General features: G+C 38.0%; 1 protein-coding gene and 1 long non-coding RNA gene across 2 annotated transcripts in view; both read left to right on the top strand.

Moving 5' to 3' along the window:
* LOC129779791 (uncharacterized) overlaps positions 1 to 24,508 on the top strand; it is a 181,125-nt gene that overhangs the window by 81,187 nt on the left and 75,430 nt on the right. The gene's annotated exons all lie outside the window — the stretch shown is intronic.
* Positions 13,288 to 20,145, top strand: LOC129779787 (uncharacterized). Its single transcript, XM_055787489.1, has 4 exons — positions 13,288 to 13,417; positions 13,466 to 13,656; positions 13,721 to 14,368; positions 19,935 to 20,145. Exons 1-4 carry the CDS (start codon positions 13,324 to 13,326, stop codon positions 19,977 to 19,979), a joined length of 978 nt encoding a protein of 325 aa, XP_055643464.1. The 5' UTR covers positions 13,288 to 13,323; the 3' UTR covers positions 19,980 to 20,145.

Below are 24,508 nucleotides of genomic sequence, written 5' to 3'. Positions count from 1 at the left end.
GTAAATCAAACCATATTTTATTGATTTCTCCACCGTCAGCCGGAGAACCTCTTCAGCCGCACAAGTAGCGACTGTCCCAACTGTCGCTTTGATTTATCAGTATTCCAGGCGCAGCGAAATAGAGACGGCTGCTTATGGTTTTCACGACTTGGGTGATAGTCCTTGCGGAAAGGCTAGTACATCGCATGGTTCACAAACCAGAGGGAAAAATAAAATAAAATAAATCCGGAAAATGCTCATTTTCTTCGGTGCACATTAGCGCACGGGGTGCGTTCCCCCTTCCCCTCCGTATGTCTTTGCGCCGGCGGAATCACTGAAAATGGAAAATCAATACAAAATAGAAGAAAGTTAAATAAAATACATGTACGGTATCGGCGCGTCTCTGTGCAGCCCCCACGGTTTCCACAACGCTGAACCGAAAGAAATCGCTGGCTGACACACGAAAAAAAAAGCGAATTGCCATCTCCGGAATCGAAGCAGCAATTTTTACCCATCCTCCAATTTTATCGATGGATCTTTATGTATTTTCATTAAAACACAATATATGCTAACATCTTTGCGCTCATACCCGACTGCTAAGAATGCTCCATCCTTTTCCGCTTACTGCTCCTCGAAAGTCCTTCGGAGTCTTGGTCCCCGACGATACACAGTCACTTCGTTTGGCACATGGTCCCAGATAAAAACAGAGAAGCGACGTCTTGAGCTTCCCATCTACATCCATTTAGTGCTTCTACTTCTTATGCTTTGTTTGCTCCTCTAGGTACCTTGCTCCTTACTCCTTACTTTTGACTATTTTCTCCTCAGATCGGGATAGCCTCGAAGCGTAAAGAGTAAGAGCGAACGAGTCTCAAGTATGTATGTTTTACAGGGCACACAACACATGCCGTCCGTGCATATACGGAACGATATTTGCGTTTTAAATCCATTTTTTTCTTCCGTCTTTTCTCTTAGCTACCCAAATCACCCAAAGCCACCCAGGACCACGTCTGCCACGACGAGGACGACGGGAAAACCAAGGGAAAAGCCGGGCGGGTGGTGAAGTGGGTGAAGTTCGAACTGAACCAATCTCATCTCACTGCCAACCCAAGCTTGTTGGCACATCTACATGTGCATTTGCATGTGTTCGTACCGAGCGGAATTACGTGTACAAAATTTCCACTTTCTTCTCAATTCTTTTATTTCATTTTATCCGAGGATACACACGGGTTGTGGGATGCGGTGGAAGGTTTCTTTTCTTTTTTGTTCAACAAGGAATCAGGGGCCGAGGAGCGCCTCATCACAATTCCTCCTCGCCCTTGAATGGCATTTTGTTAAGAATGATCTCCCGGCAATCGGCAATATCTTGTCTCTGTCGTAGTCGTCGGTCATCGGTTTCATTATTGAAAATTTATTCCGAGAAAGAACAAGTGTTCCTTTCGCTTGTTTTGTCACTGAACCTTTCCAGAGAGGCATATACATTTCAAGAAACCCCGATACATACCGGGAGTATCTTGTCGAGTTTGAACAAAATTGCGTTATCTTAAAATCGGAGAGAGTTTTCTGGTGGACTTTCTATATTTCACCAAAAGAATTGTACTGGAGAATATTTGACAAGACATGGAATTTTCATTTTCCATTTTCCAATGTTAGGGTAACTCCAAGTATGTCTTATTGAGCCAATTTGTAATACAACTAATGATGGCCTTGGAAGCTACTTCATTGTTTAACGGTGTTTACTTCATTCAATTTTTTTTTTTCGTTTCTGTGACTCTCAGTTTTTTGCAAGTACTACCCAAACTCACATTTTTCATTTATTTTTTATATTGTAAAACTAAGCATCAGATTTACAGAAATCATATATTATGTATGAACACTTAAGCTTAGGCATCGATCTAAAATGTATTTATAAAATTCAGTGGATAGATTTTCGGATGACCTTTAAAAAAACTGAGGCAAAATGCTGCGCATGAAATTGGCATCTCGTTTCGTCGTCTAGACTGTCGAGACTCCATGTAACATCGTCGAAGGTAAACAATCCTACTTGTGCTTTGATTTTACAAACAATCAGAACTTTCTTGGCTTTCGACGCAATTGCTCCTGGTTCCTTCTCCCATAAGAAGCATATTTTTGGCGATTGTACGCACGGTAAGATGATTAAGTAATGACCGTGAAAGGGCCACTTATGAGCAGAATTAGTGATTATTAGATAAACATGTGACAGAAGTAACAAAAAGTTCGATGCCTGGAGCAAATACCTCGACAGCTGTACGTTAGCTTTCACCGCACATCGAATACAATCCCTTGTTCATCGGAATTGATGAACATGTCAAATGACAAGTCTGACGGAGACCATACTGAACGTCATGGAGACCATAACGCTTCCGTTGACACATCATATAAAGGCCTTTGAGACGACGCTTTTGCCCTTATTTATTTCTCTAACAACCGAAGAACGTCAGCCTTTGAATTGTTTAAAACGAATTTTAATAAAGTGAATTAGAAAGTACACCCAGGTTTTTTTTACGCGGTTTTGTTTTGCGCGGTTTTTTTACGCGGATTTTCCAATTAACGCGGTTTTTTTACGCGGATTTTCCAATTAACGCCATTTTTTTTACGCAGTACCCGTAAAAAAAGTCCAGTGCAATATCACATCTCCCCCTCAGCTCACATTTTTCTCTTATGTTCCCTCAGAGCATATTACGGTAATTAGTGCTTGTAATGGAGCTTAGCGCTTATGAAGGAAATTAGTGCTGCACCTTATCACGATTCTTACGTGGATTTTAGGTGTTAGGTAACGGGTAGCTCAGCGGGCTGTACAACGGGGAGGGGTTTTTACGGGCAGCGATTCGTGAATGGGTTTCCCTGTCTACTTAGCTCTGGACGGTCGTCCAACAGTGGTACTGCACGTGTCTCGGCCAGGCGTCCCAAAAGTACTGCATTTTCATTACAGTCGGTGTGAAATAAAATCGAGACTCACTGTGTGCGCGCTACATTCGCATACAAGCGACAGAGCACGAATGAATAAAATAAACCTGTGCTATAGCAGTCGGTGCTTCGTCGAATTTGTCTGATTTGTCGGGCCCGATCGTAGTGAGCCAAACGTACTGTTCATTTTCCATTTTTTCGTGTCTGCTTCTCCATTAATTCTGTCGCTGTAACAGTCGCTCACGATGCGATGAATATCATCGGTTTACCCGAGTTACTGTCAAATTTGACTGTCGCAAGAAAAATGTCATGACCAAGAAATCGCGATCGTAAGACAAGCCTTTATTTTATGCGTTTGTGCTTTTTCACCAGTACGCTCTAGGATGTGGTTGTGAGCACAAGTTACGTATATACAGAGACAGCCGATTCAATTTTAGATCGGCTGTATCGAGAATGATGTACTGTTGGGATGGCCGAATCAAGATAGGTACACAAATGAGCAGCAATTCATAGGAGAAAAAAGCACGGATTCCTTAATGATTCTAGGCGAGAGTTTCTTTGTTAATATATTGATGACATCGGGAAATACTCAGTGATGGGAATGTTTAGATTTATCCTCCAAGTAGGAAGCCAACTTTAAACGTTCGAAAACCGATGGATTTCAAACAGGCTCAGTACAATTTTTTTTAGAGGCGAACCAGCCCAGGAGGCTGAAAGTCTCTTCAATAAAGAATTAAAAAAAGGACATATTTTTTATTATGTATGGTCCTCATGACCTAATGGTTTGCGTGGCGCTTGCCACGGGGGCTTCGAGTTCGATTTCCGTTCGGGTCAGAAATTCCATCCGAACTACCCGCACCACTACCCCCAGCTTCACTCTCATCTGGCCATGCATTTGCATCCGCGAAACTTTCATCTACGCTAATTCCACCCACAACACTTCCTCTCGCATTTCTTTTAACAGATTCTCCCCTGTTGCTCACACTGCTCACTACTCACAATTCGGAATATGCTGCAGAATTCACCAGAAACTGAAAATTATCTTCCGTTTCAAAGCCTACAACCAAAGCGAATGAGAAAATGAATAAAATACTGGTGAATAAAGAACACACTTTTGTAAGCGAACGACGTTGCATAATATATACAAAGACACCCGACATCATCAGTACGAGGGAAAAAAATTATTCACGACAGTAGCAATGCATTTACGATTGCATTCTGAATCTACAAACAACATGACTAGTTAGCAACCAGGCCTGTCGCAGACGAATGAACAAAATACTCACATATGGAAATGCAGCCGTGTACAGCACACGACAGTAAATATAAATGTCGCACGACATTTTCACTGTGTGATTGTCGTTAATAGATTGATCTAACGACTGTTACGGGCCAATGATGGTGACAGTCGTCAGAATACAGTCGTGGTGCGGTACAATTGGTACCCCTGGTCTCGGCAGTAGAGTGTACAAATCATTTTCCAATTAACGCTGTTTTTTCTACGTGGTTTTTTTACGAGGTACGTATCCCCCGCGTAAAAAAACCTGGGTGTAAATAAAATGAAATTGCTTACCGGATAGTTTTCGCGTAGTGCTACTATCTCCTACCATTGCCGCCTTGGTGTCCGTGAAAAAGGAGTACTTACCTAGTGTCTGCCCCGCTGTTCACGCTCTGCTATTGCTAATAAATTAGCTCTCTCATTGTAGGACTCGTACGATGAATTTAAACTGTTCTCTAATGAAATAAATCGTTTATATAACATGCATAACCAGTTTAATATTAAATTTACAGAAAAGTGGACTGCAAACAGTGGCCTTTTCGTTTGGAGAGTTGACACTGATAACGACAGTAACAAAGATAGAGAATGATTTTCAAAAATCACACTATCAGTTCACAGAGACCGACGACGGCCAAACGGAAAGGTAATTGTCGGTCCCCTATCGGTCGGAGCTCAACCAGGGTTGCCGTGATAAAATCTATGGTTTTGGTCTCAAAAAAGCTTTTTATCTTATTTTTTCTCAGAAAATCTGTATTGAATTTATAAATAAAATTTTGAGGTATAATTTTATCTTTAGCATCATTGAATGGCTGTAATAAAAATACAATGCTTCATTGTGGTGTAATGGAAGTTTACACAGTTACAATGCTTGTTTACATTGCGATTTGTAAGTAGCTTTATTACAACAATTATAATAACACAATAAGGTAACAATTCAAAAATAGGAGAGCTCTCAACGATTGGAAAATTGTCATAAAGTTGCTTTGAAGCCACATCCTTGAGATTCAGGTTCTGATAGAACTTCTTAATTCTGAATAAATAATTCGGATACGTTTTTATTTGGCTTTATATTTTTCTACTCTCAACCAGCTCAATAACTTCTGTTTCTACAGCTTCAAAACCGACCTGTGGCTCTTCAGATGCTGTTAAAATTCCACATAAGCTTTTCTTTTGTCGTAATTGAACCTCTCTAGATGGATTCCAGTGGGAGCCGTTTTGAGCATGTAATGTGTTTTCAATGCTTTCTAATATTTCCTGAATTGAGTTAATTTTATTTGTTCACTTTGGGCACTTTGGGTTTAAAGATAACTATAAACGTGAAGATCGCTATGCGTTTTACTAACACGGACTAGACCGATTATCTCTATCACTTGCAAATAACATGTATCTCCCTTAAATGGAATACGTATTTGAAACAGAAAATATCATTGCCCCCTAGAACCATCTCATGTCAAATTTGGTTCCATTTACTTGATAAGTTCTCGAGTTATGTGACATCTACTCCTTAGAGAATCACTTAGTCGAATCACAATAAAACATTTCTTGCCTCCTAAAATCTCCATATGTTCTCTAGCAATGAAATTATGTGAGAAATGGTTTACTCATTTCGAAAGTTTTTCTTTCAATTCCGATCGATGAAAGACGCTTTGTATGTGGTGGGATCAGTCAAAATACAAATCTAAGATTGGTTTATTACACATGCTTATTTCAAACCGTTACATAGGTTCTTTTGCATGAACAAACGACTGCGGGGCGTTTTCTTAGCGACATTGGTTGCGTGTACGCTCACTAAACGAACGATCGATCGTGAGTTTAACACTCAGGGCCCTCAATTGACCATCTTTGTGTTGTTATAGAATAACTAAGTCACGGTCGGAGTCCTGGCCTCTCTCCATCCATACAAGCTCTTCTTGCAACAAGGAACATCGGGCTGTTATGTTATTAATAACACAACAATGATTATATCAATAGTCTCCGTTGTCTGGTCCAACTGAACGATGGAACAGAAGGAATACTCTTACGCCTAAATGGCTACAGTGTAAATTACCATATGTATAGAAACGATGAACATTCAACATGTACACGATTCAATTCGGCTCTGTTATAGCCAAAATGCTTAAGAGCCCAAAGAAATAAATAAATGGGATAAAAAAGATTGTGTTCTTATAATATCACTTGCTGACCCGGCAAACGTTGTTTTGCCATAAAAATTATTTCTAGTGAATATGTTGGTTGTTAAATAAAAAATAACTAATGTATTTTTGTCGTAAAGTAGACAAATTAAATGAAGAATATCGATATAAGTTTCGTTGTTGCAAATGTATTTGTTGATCTTCATCGAACCACAGAACTCAATATTAATATAAGCATTGAATGTTTTGCTCAGCTGAGGCGAGTATGGCACTGCCGAACGATTTTCCATGTCAATGTCTGCGTTGTTAATTTTTATGAATGATTGTCTGTCTCTATCAGTTTTTAGTCGTTGATATATTGGACATCCATCTAAGGTTGCGGTCGTGTCGTTGGTGAAATCTTTAAGAAAATGCATTGTACATTTTCCATCTGCCATGCAAGGTTATTAAAGTTTTAGATTACCGCACGGTCATTAACCATGTTTGTGGAAACAATATCGAACAATCACCTGACCTGACCTGGAAGCCTGGAAGTTGTTGAAATTTGAATGAAAATTTTTATTCGATGTTGTTTCATTACTTAGACATAGTCCTGACCCTAACTTAATTATTTATCTATTGATCTTCTTACATTTCAACCAAAGTATCATTCAGAATATAAAATAATTATCAGAGACTATTATCGTTTAAGATACCTGCAGAGAATGTATTATTTCAATCGAAAATTCATAACAATTTACGCTTCACAGAAGTGGAACACGAAGCTCAATGACTGGAATTTTTGAGTAAATTACACTATCGATTTCCTCAGGGCGTATTTTGTCAATTATACGAATTAAAAATGTGCATATGAGGTAATCCTAATTTTTTGTAATTTTGCCATCCAGCCGAATAAATTCAGCAAGGTGTGGAACCGAATACATGTAACATTTTAATGAATTTAGTTCTACATTTCATTCATTTTTTTTTTCTTTGAACACACGTTTTGTAGTATCATGACAATGCATGTGTTTAGGCCTGGTAATATCAAAGGCTGCGTCGGCGTTGCTCATGATAGCGTCTGGCAAGTGAGTGTATTGTTTCTCACACCGCTTCTGATTGTTTTGAATCGCAGTCGTTCGCTCTCTACCTCTACATCGTTCGCAATTCATTCTACGTTGAGATGGTGAACGTTAGGAACATTAGAAACATTAGTACCATTGATAAAGAAGATGGAGAGTGTCGTTTGAACGGTGGGTGTCAACGATGAACTCCAGATTGTTGTTTCTTCTTCGAATCACAGTTTCTCGCGTCACTGAGCAGTTGCCTACCATGACTCCAGCAATGTATTCAACGACATACGCATTGAATGTATACACGTGTTCTCCAGTCGGTGTTATATTAGAATTGATGAAAATAACGTGATCGTCACCTTGCAAACCGAGCATGTATGATATGAAGAATTTCAATAATTCATTATTTTTATTCAAAAAGTTTTCCAGCTCGCTGGCAATATGCATGTCTTTAGCCGAATTAAGGTTATTGGCGCATGTGAGAATGAATGCGTTCAATGAAGTGAACGCCATCTGTTTAACAACATAAATAAATTCGCTCTCTTTGAAAAACAAACTACGGGTCGATTATTTGAATATTATTTATACCAAAATACTTAAATCGCGAATAAAAATAGGAGATGGGGGATAACCTGTGAGGTTATATTTAGTTTTATGTCAAATTTAAGAAAAAAATAGAAATAAAAATAATTTACTTTACGTGACCCACAAAAAGTAGTTAAATCAAGTTCAAAATGAGAGTTTTATTGCTTACCAAAATTGTATCTCATTAGAATTTATCAATATCTCTTATCTTACTCAAAGTTATTGATGGTTTTTCACCCAAAAACTCGAGATTTCAACTTCAGGTAACTCGAATACAAAAAATAACTTCTGCATCGCAAAATGTTTGTCTAAGTAAAGTCTAATAGTCTTCTTAAGACAATTTGCATGTAGTATTTGAAATATAAAATTCAAAGCAAAAAACCTTTTTTTTTCATGGTGACCCTAACGCAAATTAGAAAAACAAACGCTATATCGATTTTTTCAGAAATAGAAAAACACTTTATTGTACAGAGTTGCTTAAAATAACTGTGGCTACAATATTGTCGAACTATGTTTAGCTCTATCTACAATGAAAAGAAATTTAGATTTTCTATTTCATTGAAAATTTTGGTCACCCTTTTTTTGATAACATGAAAATGAGGACCCTATCATATGTAACAACTTTGTGGTAGATAGTTTTTGTCTAGAGAATAACTGTCGAGGGCTAGATGCCAGTTTCCGACGATAATGAGTTTTAGCATTTATACAGAATTTCGAAGAGTAACAAAGCTTGATAGAAGTCAAACAAACAAGCATGTTGATTATGACTTAACCAGGGAAGAAAAAACCTGCTACGAATCACTTCTCTGAGAGTTTGACGAGAATATGACCCTCTTCATTTTAACATCTTGCGCATATAACATCTAGTGTAGCTCTCGGAGATTATTCAAGGCAGATGTCCGATGTTCTGGTACATTCGAATCTATTGAATCTGTTTGTGGAAATGGAACCGAAATTCACCAGGATTCAATATAGTCCCCGACACTATGTAATGGATGCAAATTTTCTTGTTTCGATATATGGCCAAGATCTTCAGGTTTCATAAGTAACAAAATAACAGATTTGTCATAGCAGGATGGCCCTTCAACGTAGGACATTTTTGTTTCAGGAAAATGCTGCAAATTTACATCGAATTCTTATATAAGTCAACTCGAATCATCGACGTCGACTGTTTTGACAATTTGAAACTGGTGGAAGTCAATACTCTGTGATTATGGGCGTTATTTGTCAGACGAAAGAATAAGGTTCCCTATAATTAATAACGTACTAGTCTTTACAAAATGGAAAACTTCCTGAAGACAATAATTCATTTTATTCACTTTGTAACATATTCATCTCAACTCCACTTATGTTTAGATTTCTTATTCTCTCCTTCTATCTTTATTTTTCTCCTCTTTTTATTTTCTTATAGTCTCAATATTCTAATTCACTTATTTTATTTATATAATTGTAAAAATTATAAGAAAAAAATATCACAATAAATTCTTTTGACGTTTCATTCTCCGCCAATGGTCGAATGATCAAGATTGCCTAATCGAGCGCCGACTAAGAAGGTCGTGACAGAAGAGTGTGATCCAGGCTTGCCAAAACTCATGATTGATTTGTATTTTTACAACAGTTTCAAATTGTTTAAAATCAAGAAAATGTTGTTACAAATCAATTTTTTTCGGTTTCACGCGGAATTTCTCAAATCATTTCTTAAAAAACGTTCCAATATCAGCTTTGACATAATGTTAATTATTGTTTTCGTTTCATTTTCTTCGAGTGCAAATTCTGCACCACTCAACCTATTTCATGCTGTTGTATCTACGTATGGCGTCGTGCACAAATAAAGTAACGCTAAAAATGAGGTTTTTCTCAACTCAGTATTGAAAAATGACGCTGGTTAATACATACGTTGAGAAAAAAAGTTCCACAGGGAACGTTAACGCCATTCAAGAAGAAGTAATGAGAATATCAACGTAAAAAAATCAGATATCTGCCCAGGTCGGAATCAAATGTTCAGAAGAAAGTTTTTTATATGCAAGTAGTAACTTCGGAAGAACTTTCGACAAGTTCATATAATTTCGAACCGAGACGGAATATTAATGCTCACATCTGTTGGGATTGATGCTTTCAAACCATCTAGCGTTTAACTGAGAGGAACATGGACTGGTATAAATTGATGTCAAATCAGCGTTTAAGTTTTATCATTTTTACTCCAGAAATATTGATGAAAATAAAATATGAATCAAGTCGGGTAAGACGGACGCTCCACCGACTAAAAACGAGCATTTCGTTTTTAAAACAAATTGATTATCTCCTCCTTCTTTGTTTAACAGATGCCCATTAACTACGTTTGCAAGTGCAACCAGGTATCATGGACGAATCAGCAGAGTGGTTTTTAAAACGTAATCCGAATTTGTCATTCCGAACGCCAGAAGCTATTTTAGACATGGTGAAATGAGACAAATTACAAGTCTTTCAGGTGATTTCAGTGTAGCCTTTTTGTACGATCATTTGAAGACCACCAAAACCTAGAGAGGAGGCGATCTGGCGTAGTGGTAACATCCATGCCTCTCACGCTGAAGGTCACGAGTTCAATTCTCACTCCCGACATTCTTCCAAAAATGGAAGTACAAGTGACGAACCAGCCAAATGAGTTGAAAATCACTATAATACAGATAAAAAAAAAACCACCAAAACTTATCAAGTACATAAACCTGAATTTTAAGATAGTGTACATCGTTCCCATCCCTGGTGTCCGTCTTTCCCGACTCAATTTTATCTTTTTAAAAATGCCGGACACATTCATTTTGCAAAATTACTGCCTCAAAGACAAATTTTATTATAAAAACAGAGCTAGACTATCAATTTGTGGTGAGATAGCGAAGTATTTTTTTGTGAAATTCAACGTTTACTTAAGGTGTCCGTCTTCACCACCCTTCCCCTATATTCTGCTTTGATGGGATATCCATCGATCGCTAGGTTATTCCACAAATCAGCTAACGATTCCCCTGCATACTAAAAATGTTTTGTTTCCAATTCCGGGTCCCTTGTTTCGAGTATTTCATCCAAGTGAGATCCCTCATGATCACGAGGAAGTATTTAACCTGCCGGGAAAGGGGGACAATCCAACTCAGTTGAATGCAATGCATGCTGGTGAATTTGTAGCAACTAATATTGCATCAAGATTCATTCGATTAAAATGATAGATCAAAAATATCTATGAGCTTTTTAAAACGAGGGTTCTGGTCTGGTCCTCCATCCACATTAATTATGGTTACTGGCTTTATTATACTTTGGTACCGAATAATGTCGCATTCAAGCAGCTCGCACACACTTGGAAAATCGATCCCATGAGGAAGTGCGTTTTGAGAACAGTGCCTTCCTGAACAAACTGCAACATATATTGGAACACTGCATAGAACTACTGCAGCATGATCGAGGTGCCCTAGCTTTTTGCACTCTGCGATAGCAGATGGAATAAGCTTATGTTTTCCAGCTATGACAAAATCATGATTCGGTAGATTAACGGAAACATACCTCTTTTGGTCTCAGAATCGAAGCTAGGGGCGTGTGAATTTATTCAGGAATAAAAGTGAAATTTTGTTACGTAACAATCTCGGCTACCCCCCCTCCCCCTATGTCACATTAAGTAACGAAGTCTCGACCCCCCTCTCCCCCCTACACGCGTTACGTTATTTGGTAGTGACGCCTATCTTCTTTTCTATCACCTATCTCATTCATTATCTCTTATCTCCTTTTGACATTGAGTTGTAGAGTGATGTTCTGTTTCCTACAGTTCGATCTAATGAGAAAACATGCAAAAGTCTGGGTCTTACATGAATCGGGTCAAAATAGGAAAATAAAATCTTTTTTTTTTCTTACAGAAGCGCAGTAATTGTAAAGTACAAGAGGCAGTCATTTCCGTTATCATTAGATTTGAAAGATCTTGTTGTAAAGAAAAAAATTACCGATTTTTTTTATTTGGCGTGTAATCATTTGAAATTAATGCTCAAGTCATAAGTGTCAAATATTCACTGAAGTACCAAAAAAATTGTATCTTATAAACAGTATACTTAATTCGTAGTAACACACACACTTACACACTATACAATCCGATCGTTGTATGCTCAAAACAATGGATCGAAACCTCATCCAACATTTGTGGCGTCGAATAGACAAAATATTCACAATTATTCACGAGTGGTTTCTATGGTGCTAATCTACTCGTAAGCATGATGGCCACCGACTAAGAATAACCAAATAATTTAGGAACAAATATTGCTAATTTCTGTGGCAATTGTTAGATCCGAAATAATGATGCCCAAATAAATGTTTCATTCATCAGATCAAGACTATCATTTAAATTCGCACAATGAACGCAGCAGAATATCATTCAGCAAATTGTGTTTTCCTACCGGTCGACGCATTTTCTCCGGCATCTACCCGAAAATAACTACTCCAGGACCTGAATTGGAAACTGTGAAGCTGCGTTCACATCCGACACCGTACACGTCAGCCTCCTCTCATCTCATTCGCGCTAATATGAATGAGTAATGAACGTCGAGATTGAATTTATTGGATACACATAGCCCGAGAGCAATGAGGTTCTTGAAACATCACGGCTGCTCTGGCATCATCGACAGTGGCTCGCGCGTCCTATCGTCAGACAATGTGTCGAAAAACGGTTCATTAACGGGAGGAGGGTGTGGAATTATAGATTTTGAATTAATTATGTATGGGGCGAACGCCGCGAATCGTCGTGACGGCAGGATTCGAAATAGGTACCTTCTTCTCTGGCGGACCGGATCGGAACGGAGTTTGCGCGCGAGAAAAGCGTACGAATGATAATCATCATGATGAATGATGATTTGATTTCATAATTTATGCCTCGAGTGATTAGTGGCACCTCTGACATTTCTGATATTTTGCTAACGAGCACCTTCGCGAGGGTGGTGGTAGGTGTTGGTGGTGTTGATGAGAATAGGGTCGGTTTAATTACTTTTCCCCTGCTGGAACGATGTGGTTATGAGGTGTTGTTGATATAGCAGCTACGAGGATGGGTTTTCGAATGGAAGGGAAATGTGGGTGATTATAATTCTCGAATGATATCATCAATCAAGTTGCATACTCTGTGCTCAAACGCTGGTTCCGAGTTTTTGCTATTACATGACGAAAAATTGTGATTTGTGTTTTGTACATGATATTTCACACATCATATTAATTGGGAATGATGTAGAGGATGTGACATTTGACTGAGTGGTTGGTAGCCTCATTAGGGCTGCATATGTTATTACAATCTAGTCACCGTGATTGAACCAAGGTAACACATTTCCATAGCAATCGACAACTTTTAACGTCCATTACGAAAAAGCCGTTTCAAAAAATGCCAATAGTGAATGATTTACCGGAAAATGAATCCTCAGCTGGTTTCGATCTGCACAAAGCATTATTCGGCGATGAAGCCCAATCTTTGGAAGGTATTGTCATAATAATTGAATAGAATTGTTTGAATGTGGTTCGTTTAGTCGTAGCCTCCGGAATCACCTCCAAAACGACCCAGGATACAGCTGAAGATCAAACACGAATGTCGAGTGCCATATTTTCGTCGAGTGATCTTTATCCAAAGCCACGAAGAGTTTCGAGCATTCGGCACGACTCGTTCATTCTCGATAGTCTTCGCAAAATAAGTGTTAGTCGGATTTCTACTGGTTCAAAGGTATGTTAAATCAGACAGTTTCAGAAGATGCTACCGATATTGTAAATGAGTGTTCTCCCATAAGCTTGAAGCAATCATTCAATATCCATTGGAATTTATTCAATCACTACAATCCAAACACGACCAGCAAGCCAACGCATTCAACCAACACATGGAAAACGTTCATTCGAAACTTTTGGAGTTTGGATTGGGAACCATATCCAAACTTTCGCCCAAAAAAATTCCCACCGTGGTAGATTCTCTTCTGGATCAGATGGACTCCACCCGAACCGCACTGTCGGCGGAACGCCGTAAATTGATATCCATATACCGACAGCTAGAATACTACTGCAAACGCGACTTCGAACTCGACGGCCAGATGAGTAACGTTCGCCTGGAAGAACTCCACGATATGCAGATGGAGGTTATTCTGACGGGGGAGAAAATAGACGAAATCAGCAAGCTGATAGTGAATGCTCGGACCCAGTTCGAACGTGACATATCGAAGGCGTCCCACGTTGGTCAGAAGTGGTACAAGATGCAGATGAAAACGGTCTCCAAGTGGGACGATTTGAAAATGCTTAAGTCTTCCATCTACGAGAATCGTGTGTATCTGTGCCGGCTGCTGACACGGAAGAAGCAACTGAGGAAGAAACGGGACGAGTGGCAGAAGATGTGCCGTATCATTAATAACAAACCACTGTTGAGGAAATATGACCAAATGGTCAAGGAGGTATGTTTGGACACTTTGAAGCATCGCACTTTGGAGTGTATCCCACTAATGTGCACTCTTTCCACATCTCACGATGATGCACACAGGATTGTTCCTCACTAATTTCATATTGTGTTTCATGACTTGTGGCTTACACATGGTCATTGAGCCACAATTCTATTCCTTACAAACTAACCTGTAATACAGAGGCTTACATGTAAGTATTGTGCAGCCTAGATTGACTTCGGTGAACAACCGTGATGTGATCATAGAGGCTTCATTCTAATACAGGTGTAGTTCTAAAAAAATGTTTTCGCTGCACAATTTGGAAACAAACTATTTTATCGGAAGGATAGGGACCGGAAAAGAAAGTTCCTCCAAAAAAATAACTAATATTCTAGTTATTCCGTTTTAAGTTACCGTTACATTTCCTTTTGTTTTCCTGCTGTACGTTGGAGCACATTACCTTTTCGTATGCGCGTGGTTGTGCTTTGTTTAGCTTCTGGTCGGAACTTGTTAGCTTGCACAACATATTGCTTTTGATGGAAGGATGGGAATAGTATGGAAGTGGAAAATTTAGATACAAACTTGATCTTTTCGCTGTCAATTTACGTTTTGAAATAAATAAATCGATTTGCGCTTTGAAACTTGCGATAAGTTTGTGCTTTAAAATATCGTTATGGTCCAGGACCATGAAAGCTTGGAACGGGGATTTCAATTGTTATAAAATTTAAAATTAAAACACATGTTGTATTCTGTTTTTTTCACTTAAATAAGTAGCCATAATCTATATATATAAAAATGGAGTGATGTCTGTCTGTCTGTCTGATTCTTATAGACTAGGAAACTACTGAACCGATCGACATGAAAATTGGTATGTAGGGGTTTTTGGGGCCGGGGAAGGTTTTCGTGATATTTTGAGACCCCTCCCCTCTCTCTAAGGGGGGGCTGCCATACAAATGAAACAAAAATTCTGCATTACTCGGAAATTAACCAAGCAAACGAAACCAAAGTTGGCATGTGAAAGTTTTAGGGTGCAATAAATGTTTCTATGATGGTTAGACAGTCCTTCCCCCTCTCTTAGAGGGGGCTGCCATACAAATGAAACACAAATTTTTGCATTACTCGGAAATTAATCAATCAAACGAAACCAAAGTTGGCATGTGAAAGTTTTAGGGTGCAATAAATGTTTCTATGATGGTTAGACAGTCCTTCCCCCACTCAAAGGGGGGGCTGCCATACAAATGAAACACAAATTTCTGCATTACTCGAGAATTAATCAAGCAAATGAAACCAAATTTGGCATGTGGAGGTTTTAGGATGCAATAAATGTTTCTATGGTGATAAGATACTCCTTCCCCCTCTCTTAGATGGGGCTGCCATACAAATGAAACACAAATTTTTGCATTACTCGGAAATTAATCAATCAAACGAAACCAAAGTTGGCATGTGAAAGTTTTAGGGTGCAATAAATGTTTCTATGATGGTTAGACAGTCCTTCCCCCACTCAAAGGGGGGGGGGGGGCTGCCAAACAAATGAAACACAAATTTCTGCATTACTCGAGAATTAATCAAGTAAATGGGCGGGACGAAGTTTGCCGGGTTAGCTAGTATATTTTAAAATAATACATGAAAAACTTTGCATATTCGAAATGAATCTATAGAAATATAAATGGTTTGGTGTCCGTTCTTCACGACTTAACTCGAGAACGAAGCAACGGATTTGAAAGTGAGTATCAGGTATGATACGTTTTAGTCTGCTTCAGGTTCTTATGCCAAAAAGAAATTATATACCACGGATAAAGATCGTGTACAGAAAAATAATTTGGGGGGAACGTGAGTGTTCGAAATTGTTTAAATCAAAATATCAATTTTGGGCGCGACAAATTTTGCCGGGTCAGCTAGTAATACATAAAATAATTTGCTTGGCTTAGGAATCATTTGTGTTTTTTTTTTTCAATTAGCAATAATCAGCCTCGGATGTTCCTAATTGGGTACGATATCGCCGCTACGCAGAGCTATCTTTTGTATGTTTTGATTAAATTATTGATCAAACTAGTGAATGAATGAAACAATTTACGAATTCAATTGCAAAAAAAAATACAAATTTAGGTCAATTCATGCATTATGGTTGTGGTTATCGCAGCAAATAGTTATCAACAATTTGCCTAAACATCAAACGGTATGCGTAGAAGTTCAGTGAGCTGGCGACATGAAGGGATATGTAGTCTTGAATAACCGAGCCAATGCGTTGCATTTGTACCCGCTTTTGTAGACCGTGTTAGCACAACGAATTCCGGGGTGTAAAATGCATGGGGGTTTAAAAGTACTGCCGAGATCTGCAATGCCGATTCCCCCAACTTATTGGTTTCGGAATCTGTGTTGGTTCCATGGTTTTGAAGTCTGTGTTAGGGAAACATTCCGATTTGCAGAAACGCAAGCGAGTACAGAAGTACCCGCTGCTTGTATCTTTTTTGCAATGCCGATTTCCCTTAGCTCCATGGTTTTGAAGTCTGTGTTAGGGATTCCAGCGATGGTACCTCAATCGTTGCGCAATCATAACTGAGTGGATTTCCAAGCGACACTCGCTTTTATACCGATTTGTGTGATTTCAACAGCCTGTTTCTAAAACAATTTTAAGGCTATTGAAACAAGTTTTTAGATAAAAAAGTAACAAGCATAGAGCGCGTAGACATTTTATCTTTCGAATGAAGTGTATATCATACCATTTCGTTCAGTTGTTTAGGAGCTATTAACACTCAAAATCTCGTTCTCCGGCGTAACGCTTTCGTTTTCGAAACTTTGAAATTATACCCCAATATAGAAAGGAAAGTCGTAGTCCTACGTCAAAACATGGGGACAGAGATTGGGTGACACAGTTTTTATGTAGTGCGATTAAATCCACATCAAAGATCGAAAAAAACTAAAGGTCCAATAACTATTTTAACTATTTTGCACACACCACACAAGAATAAAAAAAACGCAAAAAAAGTAAATCGCACAAAAACAGGTTCGACTGTAGGGGAAATTAGTGTGAACCCAAAGGATTTCCACATATTTCCAAGACCTGCCATGTTTCTTTGACTTCATATGGTTACAGAACCTCTCTTAAACTCTACATGAACCTGTTGATACACAACCTGTATCAATCTGTTGATCATTTATTGAGTAGAATTTGAATTTTGATAGAATTCATTCGAACAATCCACACACTAACACTAAACACTAGATACTAAATCCAGACAGAAAATACTTTTCATAGCTGTATTCAGGAATTTCCAATAGTTCACGCAGTGAACTTGGTTTTTATGCCTTCAATGTTGTCACGTAGCGGTAATTTAAGCAATAAAACAGGGTGTCGACTCAAAAGCCGAAAAAATTAAATCCCTGATGTTCTTTGATTTTCCAGTAATTTTTAAAAAAAATTCCAGATGTAGACTAGTAATTATATTTGTTACTAGTTCTGTAGTTGTAGTTTTCAAAACACTTATTTTGCTACCGATTTGGGCCATATTCTCTCGCTTTTTGTAATCAGTCAAAAAAATTGGAGATCACATTCTAGTTTGTTTTTTCTCCGGATTCGATTTCATGGGAAAACAGACAGAAAAACGGGTTTAAATCAAAGAAATTCATAAATTTGAGAGATAGAGAAGAGAAACAGACAAAGAGATAAAGAGATAGAATGAAAGGGAGAGAGATAGAGAGAGAGAGAGAAAGAGAAAGGAAGAGAAAAGAACTAGGCGAGCGTTTGTAATCCTTGTTGTAACATAACATTAAAGTGAGATTTAAATAGAACATCAGGAAAAAGCACACGTTAACATAATCAATGACAATGACAATGACAATGACAATGACAATTAACATCAATGTTTCTTCCGAATTGCACTGGTGCAATGTTCTGGAAAAAAGGTAACGAAGATGATGGTTTTTCAAGCGACATAGCATGCGCTACCATAACTGTTTCTCAAATAGTGAGGTCAGTCTTTATGTTTATATTTGATTGCCTACAACATCCATGTGAAAATGCTATTTTCAGGAAGTGTTTTATAAATTAAAAACGCACATTTTAATTGAGTTCGCTGAATATGAAGCTAATGTGACAGCGTGCAGTGAATATTTGTGAAATCATGTCGAAAAAGACGGATAAATGTGATATTTCCATGTGCCGTTTTCACTCCCCCACGTTACATAAAAACAAACGAACTTTCATTATTTTAACGTTACGAAGTTGATGTTTTGAAGGCTTTCAGTGTCGGTGTGTATGTTGTGAGAAAATAGTCGGCAATTAATAAAAATCTCACCGAAAATTTTACTGCTTTCTGGACCATTTTACTACATAAATAATCGAAATAAGCCACAATACAATTATCATCTGTTAAAAAACAAACAGTTGAATGATTTCATGAGAACTTCGGCTAAAATTATCATGCAACCGTGAGTACTTTGGACAATGTTTTTGTTTCTTCCATATACATTCCATATGGAATGCAAATAATTACGACACGATATTTTGCTTGCCAATACAGATATACTTCGCCTACTGCTCCTACTGCGCCTACGTTTTTTTTTAATTTTCAAAAAAAATATGTGAAAAGCCCGTTCAATTTCCAATAAGTCACCCATACATCGGAAAATGGGCACTTTTACAGGGCAAAAGTTTTTCTAACAACAACATTTTCAATTTATTCTTTGAAAAAATTACTGCTAATCTTATTTTGTTTGAAGTCAAGATAGCGATATAGCGTATTCGACAATGTTTTAAATCTTATCAAAATATGAATTTTTGTTGAAGACATCAGCTTTCTATCTTTTATAGTTTTTGGAGTAAAAAAAACTTTTTTCTTGTGAAAGTGCCCACCTTTTGATGTACGTGTGATTTGTTGAAAATTGTATGAGCTATTCACATTTTTTTTGAGAATTTAAAAAAATACGTTTTTGAGAAAAATGAATTGCAATTTAGAAAAAAATATTTTCAGTGTTATTTTTCTCAAAAAAATTTTTTTTCTCTAAACAATTTGTTTTCTCTTAGTAAAGTTTTTTTTATTAAAATCTAGCACGGCCTTGGCCCAAAACTTCAAATGCGTTTTCCTCGAAATTAGTTTTTCAAAGCCCACTTTTTTGTTTAACTGGTTCTATTTCTTAAAAAAGTAACAACAGTCGTTTTTTCTGCATTCTACGCAATATGGTCATTAGTTTCCGTTACTATTTCATACTAACTACATTTTCCTTATTTTTTTCAATAACCGTCGGCAATTCAGTTATATGTACGTTATATTTTCGGTTATTTACTGTTTTTAAAAATAGTTTGATTGAAAAAAAAAGTTATACATCGCGTACTCAGGTTGATTGTTATAAATTCATTATTAATGATAATGCAAAGGAGGATTCCACCAAGGTTCTGGAAGATGTTTATCTAAAGACCTCTCTCTCCTGATATGAATCAATGCAAAAGAATTTGAAACACTGTAAAATTTTGCATCGATTTGATGTGTAAACATCATGTGTAAGCATCATTGATGATGCTTTCTTTAAAAACCATACATACAAGATGTGTGTATAATATTAATTTTGTTTATATCTACTGCAGATTGCAACCATCCGTCATTACACAGAAAAAATCAAGCAAATCTGATGCCGACTGGCCGTGAAAACAACCCAGAAAAGCCTATCTTGATGACACATGAACGAAGCAAGGATCAATCAAGCTCAAGATTCTTCTCTATTAACTCTCAAAAAGCGCTCTATCTTAATTAAAAGATCTTCATGTCGAATAAAGGCCCCCATTGCTGACTAGAACTTTCTCGGATTCTGTTCCCATTTCTGGTCGTGCTTATTGTCTATTTGGAATCGCTTCGAATTATATCACAATTACGACCGTTCTCTCGGCTCAATCGAGGGTGAAAATTGCACTTTCAACGGTTGGATTTTGTCGAGAGTGAAAAATCTCCTCGCACGCATCGCCGTCGGGTGGATGGGAGAATATTTCAGAAATTGGGGGAGAAAATGTGCGAATCACTATCGTATCATCACGTCATGGTACTTGAGTTGGTGTGATGAGTCCGAACGTCCGGACCACCGTATCGGGAGTGGAGCGTTGGCCATTTAAACTGCCTGGAAACGGAAGAAACCGAAGAAGCGCTATCAAAACAAAGAAATGCTCGATATTCGGGGTTCACCCCGAACCCCGCAAAACATTGTTCTGGTGGTACCGTATGAGTGGGCCCATGATGGAGAAACTGTGTCGTTCGATTCCGGCGGAAATCAAGATAGGCGATGTTTACATTTCATCAGTCATTGCATAGGATTTTTTTTCTCTGATCACGTTGTTTAATTTATTATTTTTTAATGTTCAAACAAAACATGAGTGATGTTTTCAATTAGCATCAAACCAATCATTCAATCAGAATACTACAGTTGCGATACAATATATTACATCTAAAATAAGAATTCGCAACTTCGACTCATAACACGATGTTTATTTTGCCGTATTCCCACCGCGTAAATCTATCCTGCACAAACACACACGAAAGCTGGGATCCTCAGATAACCAAGACATCCGGAGCGCGAGATCCAGGGCCAAAAATATACAATTTCTTAATTGTGTTATTTCAAACAAAAGCGAGCGGGAAAAAAAAACACTACGAGAAATGAGAAATATTGCCTCGAAGAAGTAAAAATAAAACCATTCTGAAATACGTTGTGGGGGAAGACGGAAGCGGAAGCGTAGGGACAAATGGTAAATGATGGGGATATGTTTTGGTTTTATGAAAGCTTTCTGCGCCGGGGGGTGGAGGCGAAAAGCGGGGTGTAGATAATAGAAAAGTGGCTGGGCGTTGTGCACTCGAGGAAAACATAGTTCAAAAATCCTGCACAGGTACAATAATTTTTTTGTTAGATGTAGAGAAAATAGTCACTGATTTCTTCCGGTGCAAATTTCAATTTATTGAGAAAAAATTTTCTCCTTGACATATGATGATTCCTTCGTTGCCGCTTCCCTTTTTTATGTTTTTAATTATTATCGATGAAGCATCCGTGGACAACAGCCAAAAATATATATCCGCGAGGAAATGAGGGGTGGTGAAAATGTGTTTGAAAAAACTCCAGGGGTTTGGAACTCGGTTTGAAACACACCATCACAACCTCAAACGTGAAGAGAGCGATCGAGTAAATGAACGGGGGAAGAAGCGAAAAAAAGTAATAAATTATAAATAAGCAATAAGGCAGCACAGAGCGTAGATTGAGAGTAGCAAAAAAAAAACGCCAGGACCAAGGAAAAATCCACGCTCGGGATGCTGGCAGGATGAGAAATTATTCTCTTCTGCACTCAGGACACTTTCTTTCTCTTTCGTGCTAACTTTGGCAGAGGTAGTGGAAACATTAGCTCCGGCGAGTGCGATGGAAACGGCGAGCGATCGAACCTGATTATCATTATTTTTCCTTAGCATGCGCGTCGCCACTCTCCACCTCCACCACCCGTCTGCGGCATGGCTACTACGGACTTGGACCACCGATCAGCAACTCATAGACACATAAAATAGGAGAATAGATTGGAAAATACGCTGAATGAGAAGAAAAAAACCTCACCATCCGTGGGTGGTGTGGGGCTCGGTGATTTGAGAGTGGCAGGAAAAAATCAATAAAGATTATTTGCTGAGCTAAAAGCTGACGGAGACTAGCAGCTCAGGGTAAGAAAAAAGAAGACGGTGATGGTTGTGGTGAAGGCTATCTTAACTACTTGCGTCTTAGGATTGTTGGACTGAGACACCGTTTGACCCATTCAATCATCTAATTTCTTGATTACTTCGTTTAACCATAGGCCACATAATACTGATTTTCGTGAGTGCTTTTGTTTGGAGTGGGAAGATGAAAATCGTAGATGAGATAACGAGGGATTTTAATACATGTTGTTTCGTTGAAGTTTCAGTTTTTGTTACTTCCTCTAAATTATTGGCAATAATTTAGGTGCTTCAGAATGCTTCTTTGTCTTTGAAATATTCTTACAACAACAATTTAGTCCGAGTCAGTCAGAGATGTTATTCAAAGATACTGGTCGTACCTTTTTCATGTAAAAAAAAGCAGAAGGTGCAGTGCCTAGAGGCACGGACGGAAACATGACGTAGGACTTTGAGGAGAATTGCTTTTGAATTGAATTTTTGTAACTGTTCATAAATTCGTAAGTTTAACTCATTCAATACTCCAAATGGTGGCCTAAAATAAACCGTTTGTTATCTGGACTGAACTTGAAGTTCGGGTTGTAAAAGCTGTAGTGGTAGAAAGAATCCGAAACCATTAATTATTGATAATTTCTATACACATTTTTCTATACTCTATTTTCTGTTGAAAAAAAAAACAGATCGATATTCCAATATTAACACGAAAAACTCGACATCCTCTCTGGTTTACTTGCATCGATGTTCATAAATGTACATAAAAATCCTTATTGATGAAACCGTCCATACAGAAACATTGCCTTGTTTCTTTTGTTTATTTAAATTATCTGAATACGATAGAAAGCCGTCAAGTAACAGCGCATTCTTAAAGTTAAATTTAAATAGCTAGCTTGCCTCAGCGCAGTGGCATGACGTGAATGGGTGACACCCGGTGCGGTTGTCTTAGGTGTCACTCTTCAAATCAACCCTCGTTATCAAGTTATTCTTTCGGTTTTCAATGAAAAATCTTGTTTATCGAACGCAGAAATTTATTTATTTCAATATGAGATTTTTTTTTTTTTTTTTTTTTATCTTCGCTTATTTTTCGTCGGCCTATTTCCGCCACTTTAGTGCCAATCACCGACATCAGGGAGGCGACTCCACCTGTTCCTACCTATCAGACTCAACAACTCATGAGCCGGGCCAACTTCTTTTACTTCCGCTCCGAAGGAAGACGTAACCAGAGATTTTTCGCCTCAGAAAATCCCAACGACGCCAGCTGGGATTGAACCCAGGCCTTCAATATGAGATGAAAGGAACAAAAAATCATAATATCTCCACGCGTCATGACTTAACAGCAGCAAATTTTCTGAACAAAAAATCAAAATCAATAGACATTAGTACATTCACTTTCATTTAACTATAAAGCCAATTCATTTGGCACGTTTATCCTCGCGTTGGTTCGAGGGGACTGACACTGAATTTTCCATCTGATTCGCGCCTCTCATTGGCCGGACAGCTAGAAAATGGTTCTAAGAAAAGTCTTCTAGCGTTGCATCGGACTTTTGTGATTCAGATGGAGAATTCCTTATCGGACCCCTAGCTCGGCCTACGTATCAAGCATATCTAACCCATCATTGACTGTAGATTATTGAAAAACCTCTTGAAGGTGATACAACAAAAACGCAAACGGTTGGTAACAGCTTCAAGCTATTTTCAAGCTTATAAGTTTAAAGAGTATAACCCGTTAGGATCGTTACCAGAAATCAACGGCCTTTTTCCATCTAAAACGAAAAACTCAAGACAAAATCCTTTCTTCCACGAACTTTTCAATTTATAATAACGGTTCGGTATTTTTCTAGAAACGGGTTTTGTGGTTTTCATTTTTTTTTAATTGAACTTTTTTGTTGCTGTACAGTAATTTTCACGCTTTTTTCACTGTTTTCAGAACATTCAGGAGTTTCGAAAACACCAAATTCTCGATGCTCGTCAATTCGGTAATCACACGTGAAGTATAAAAACTCCGAATAAACCAAACGGATCACGGATCCGGTGAGAAGGACCATGTTAAATCTAGACTTTTTATTTCACAAACTTTTGTTTCATATCGACGGTTCGGTATGTTTCTACAAATGGGTTTTTCAGTTTACACAGTAGACGCAACTTTGGTTTTACAACGCGGTTTACTTCGGATGGAGGAAACGAACGAAAAAACATCCGAAGGGGTTGATGGTTTATAAGAGACTAATTCAGATTATCGTGGGTATACAGTGAATGGCAAAATCTACTAGGGTGGTTCGAAATATTATAGATGTGTTAGGGTTGTTCCCAAATATATGGTAAACTCAGTATTTCTGTTTCTTCATATTTGAAAAAAATCTTTTGCATGGACCATGGTGTAATTTTGGACGTTTGACTAAATCTTCTTAAACGCTTATCTTTCTCAAATCCACTTGTGCATTGCTCTGAATTTTTTTACTACTTCAACTCTTACAACTCGTTTGTCTAATTC

Source organism: Toxorhynchites rutilus, chromosome 3, assembly GCF_029784135.1.
Source record: "Toxorhynchites rutilus septentrionalis strain SRP chromosome 3, ASM2978413v1, whole genome shotgun sequence".
Taxonomy (NCBI): domain Eukaryota; kingdom Metazoa; phylum Arthropoda; class Insecta; order Diptera; family Culicidae; genus Toxorhynchites; species Toxorhynchites rutilus.
This window is presented reverse-complemented; position numbering and strand designations above follow the sequence as displayed.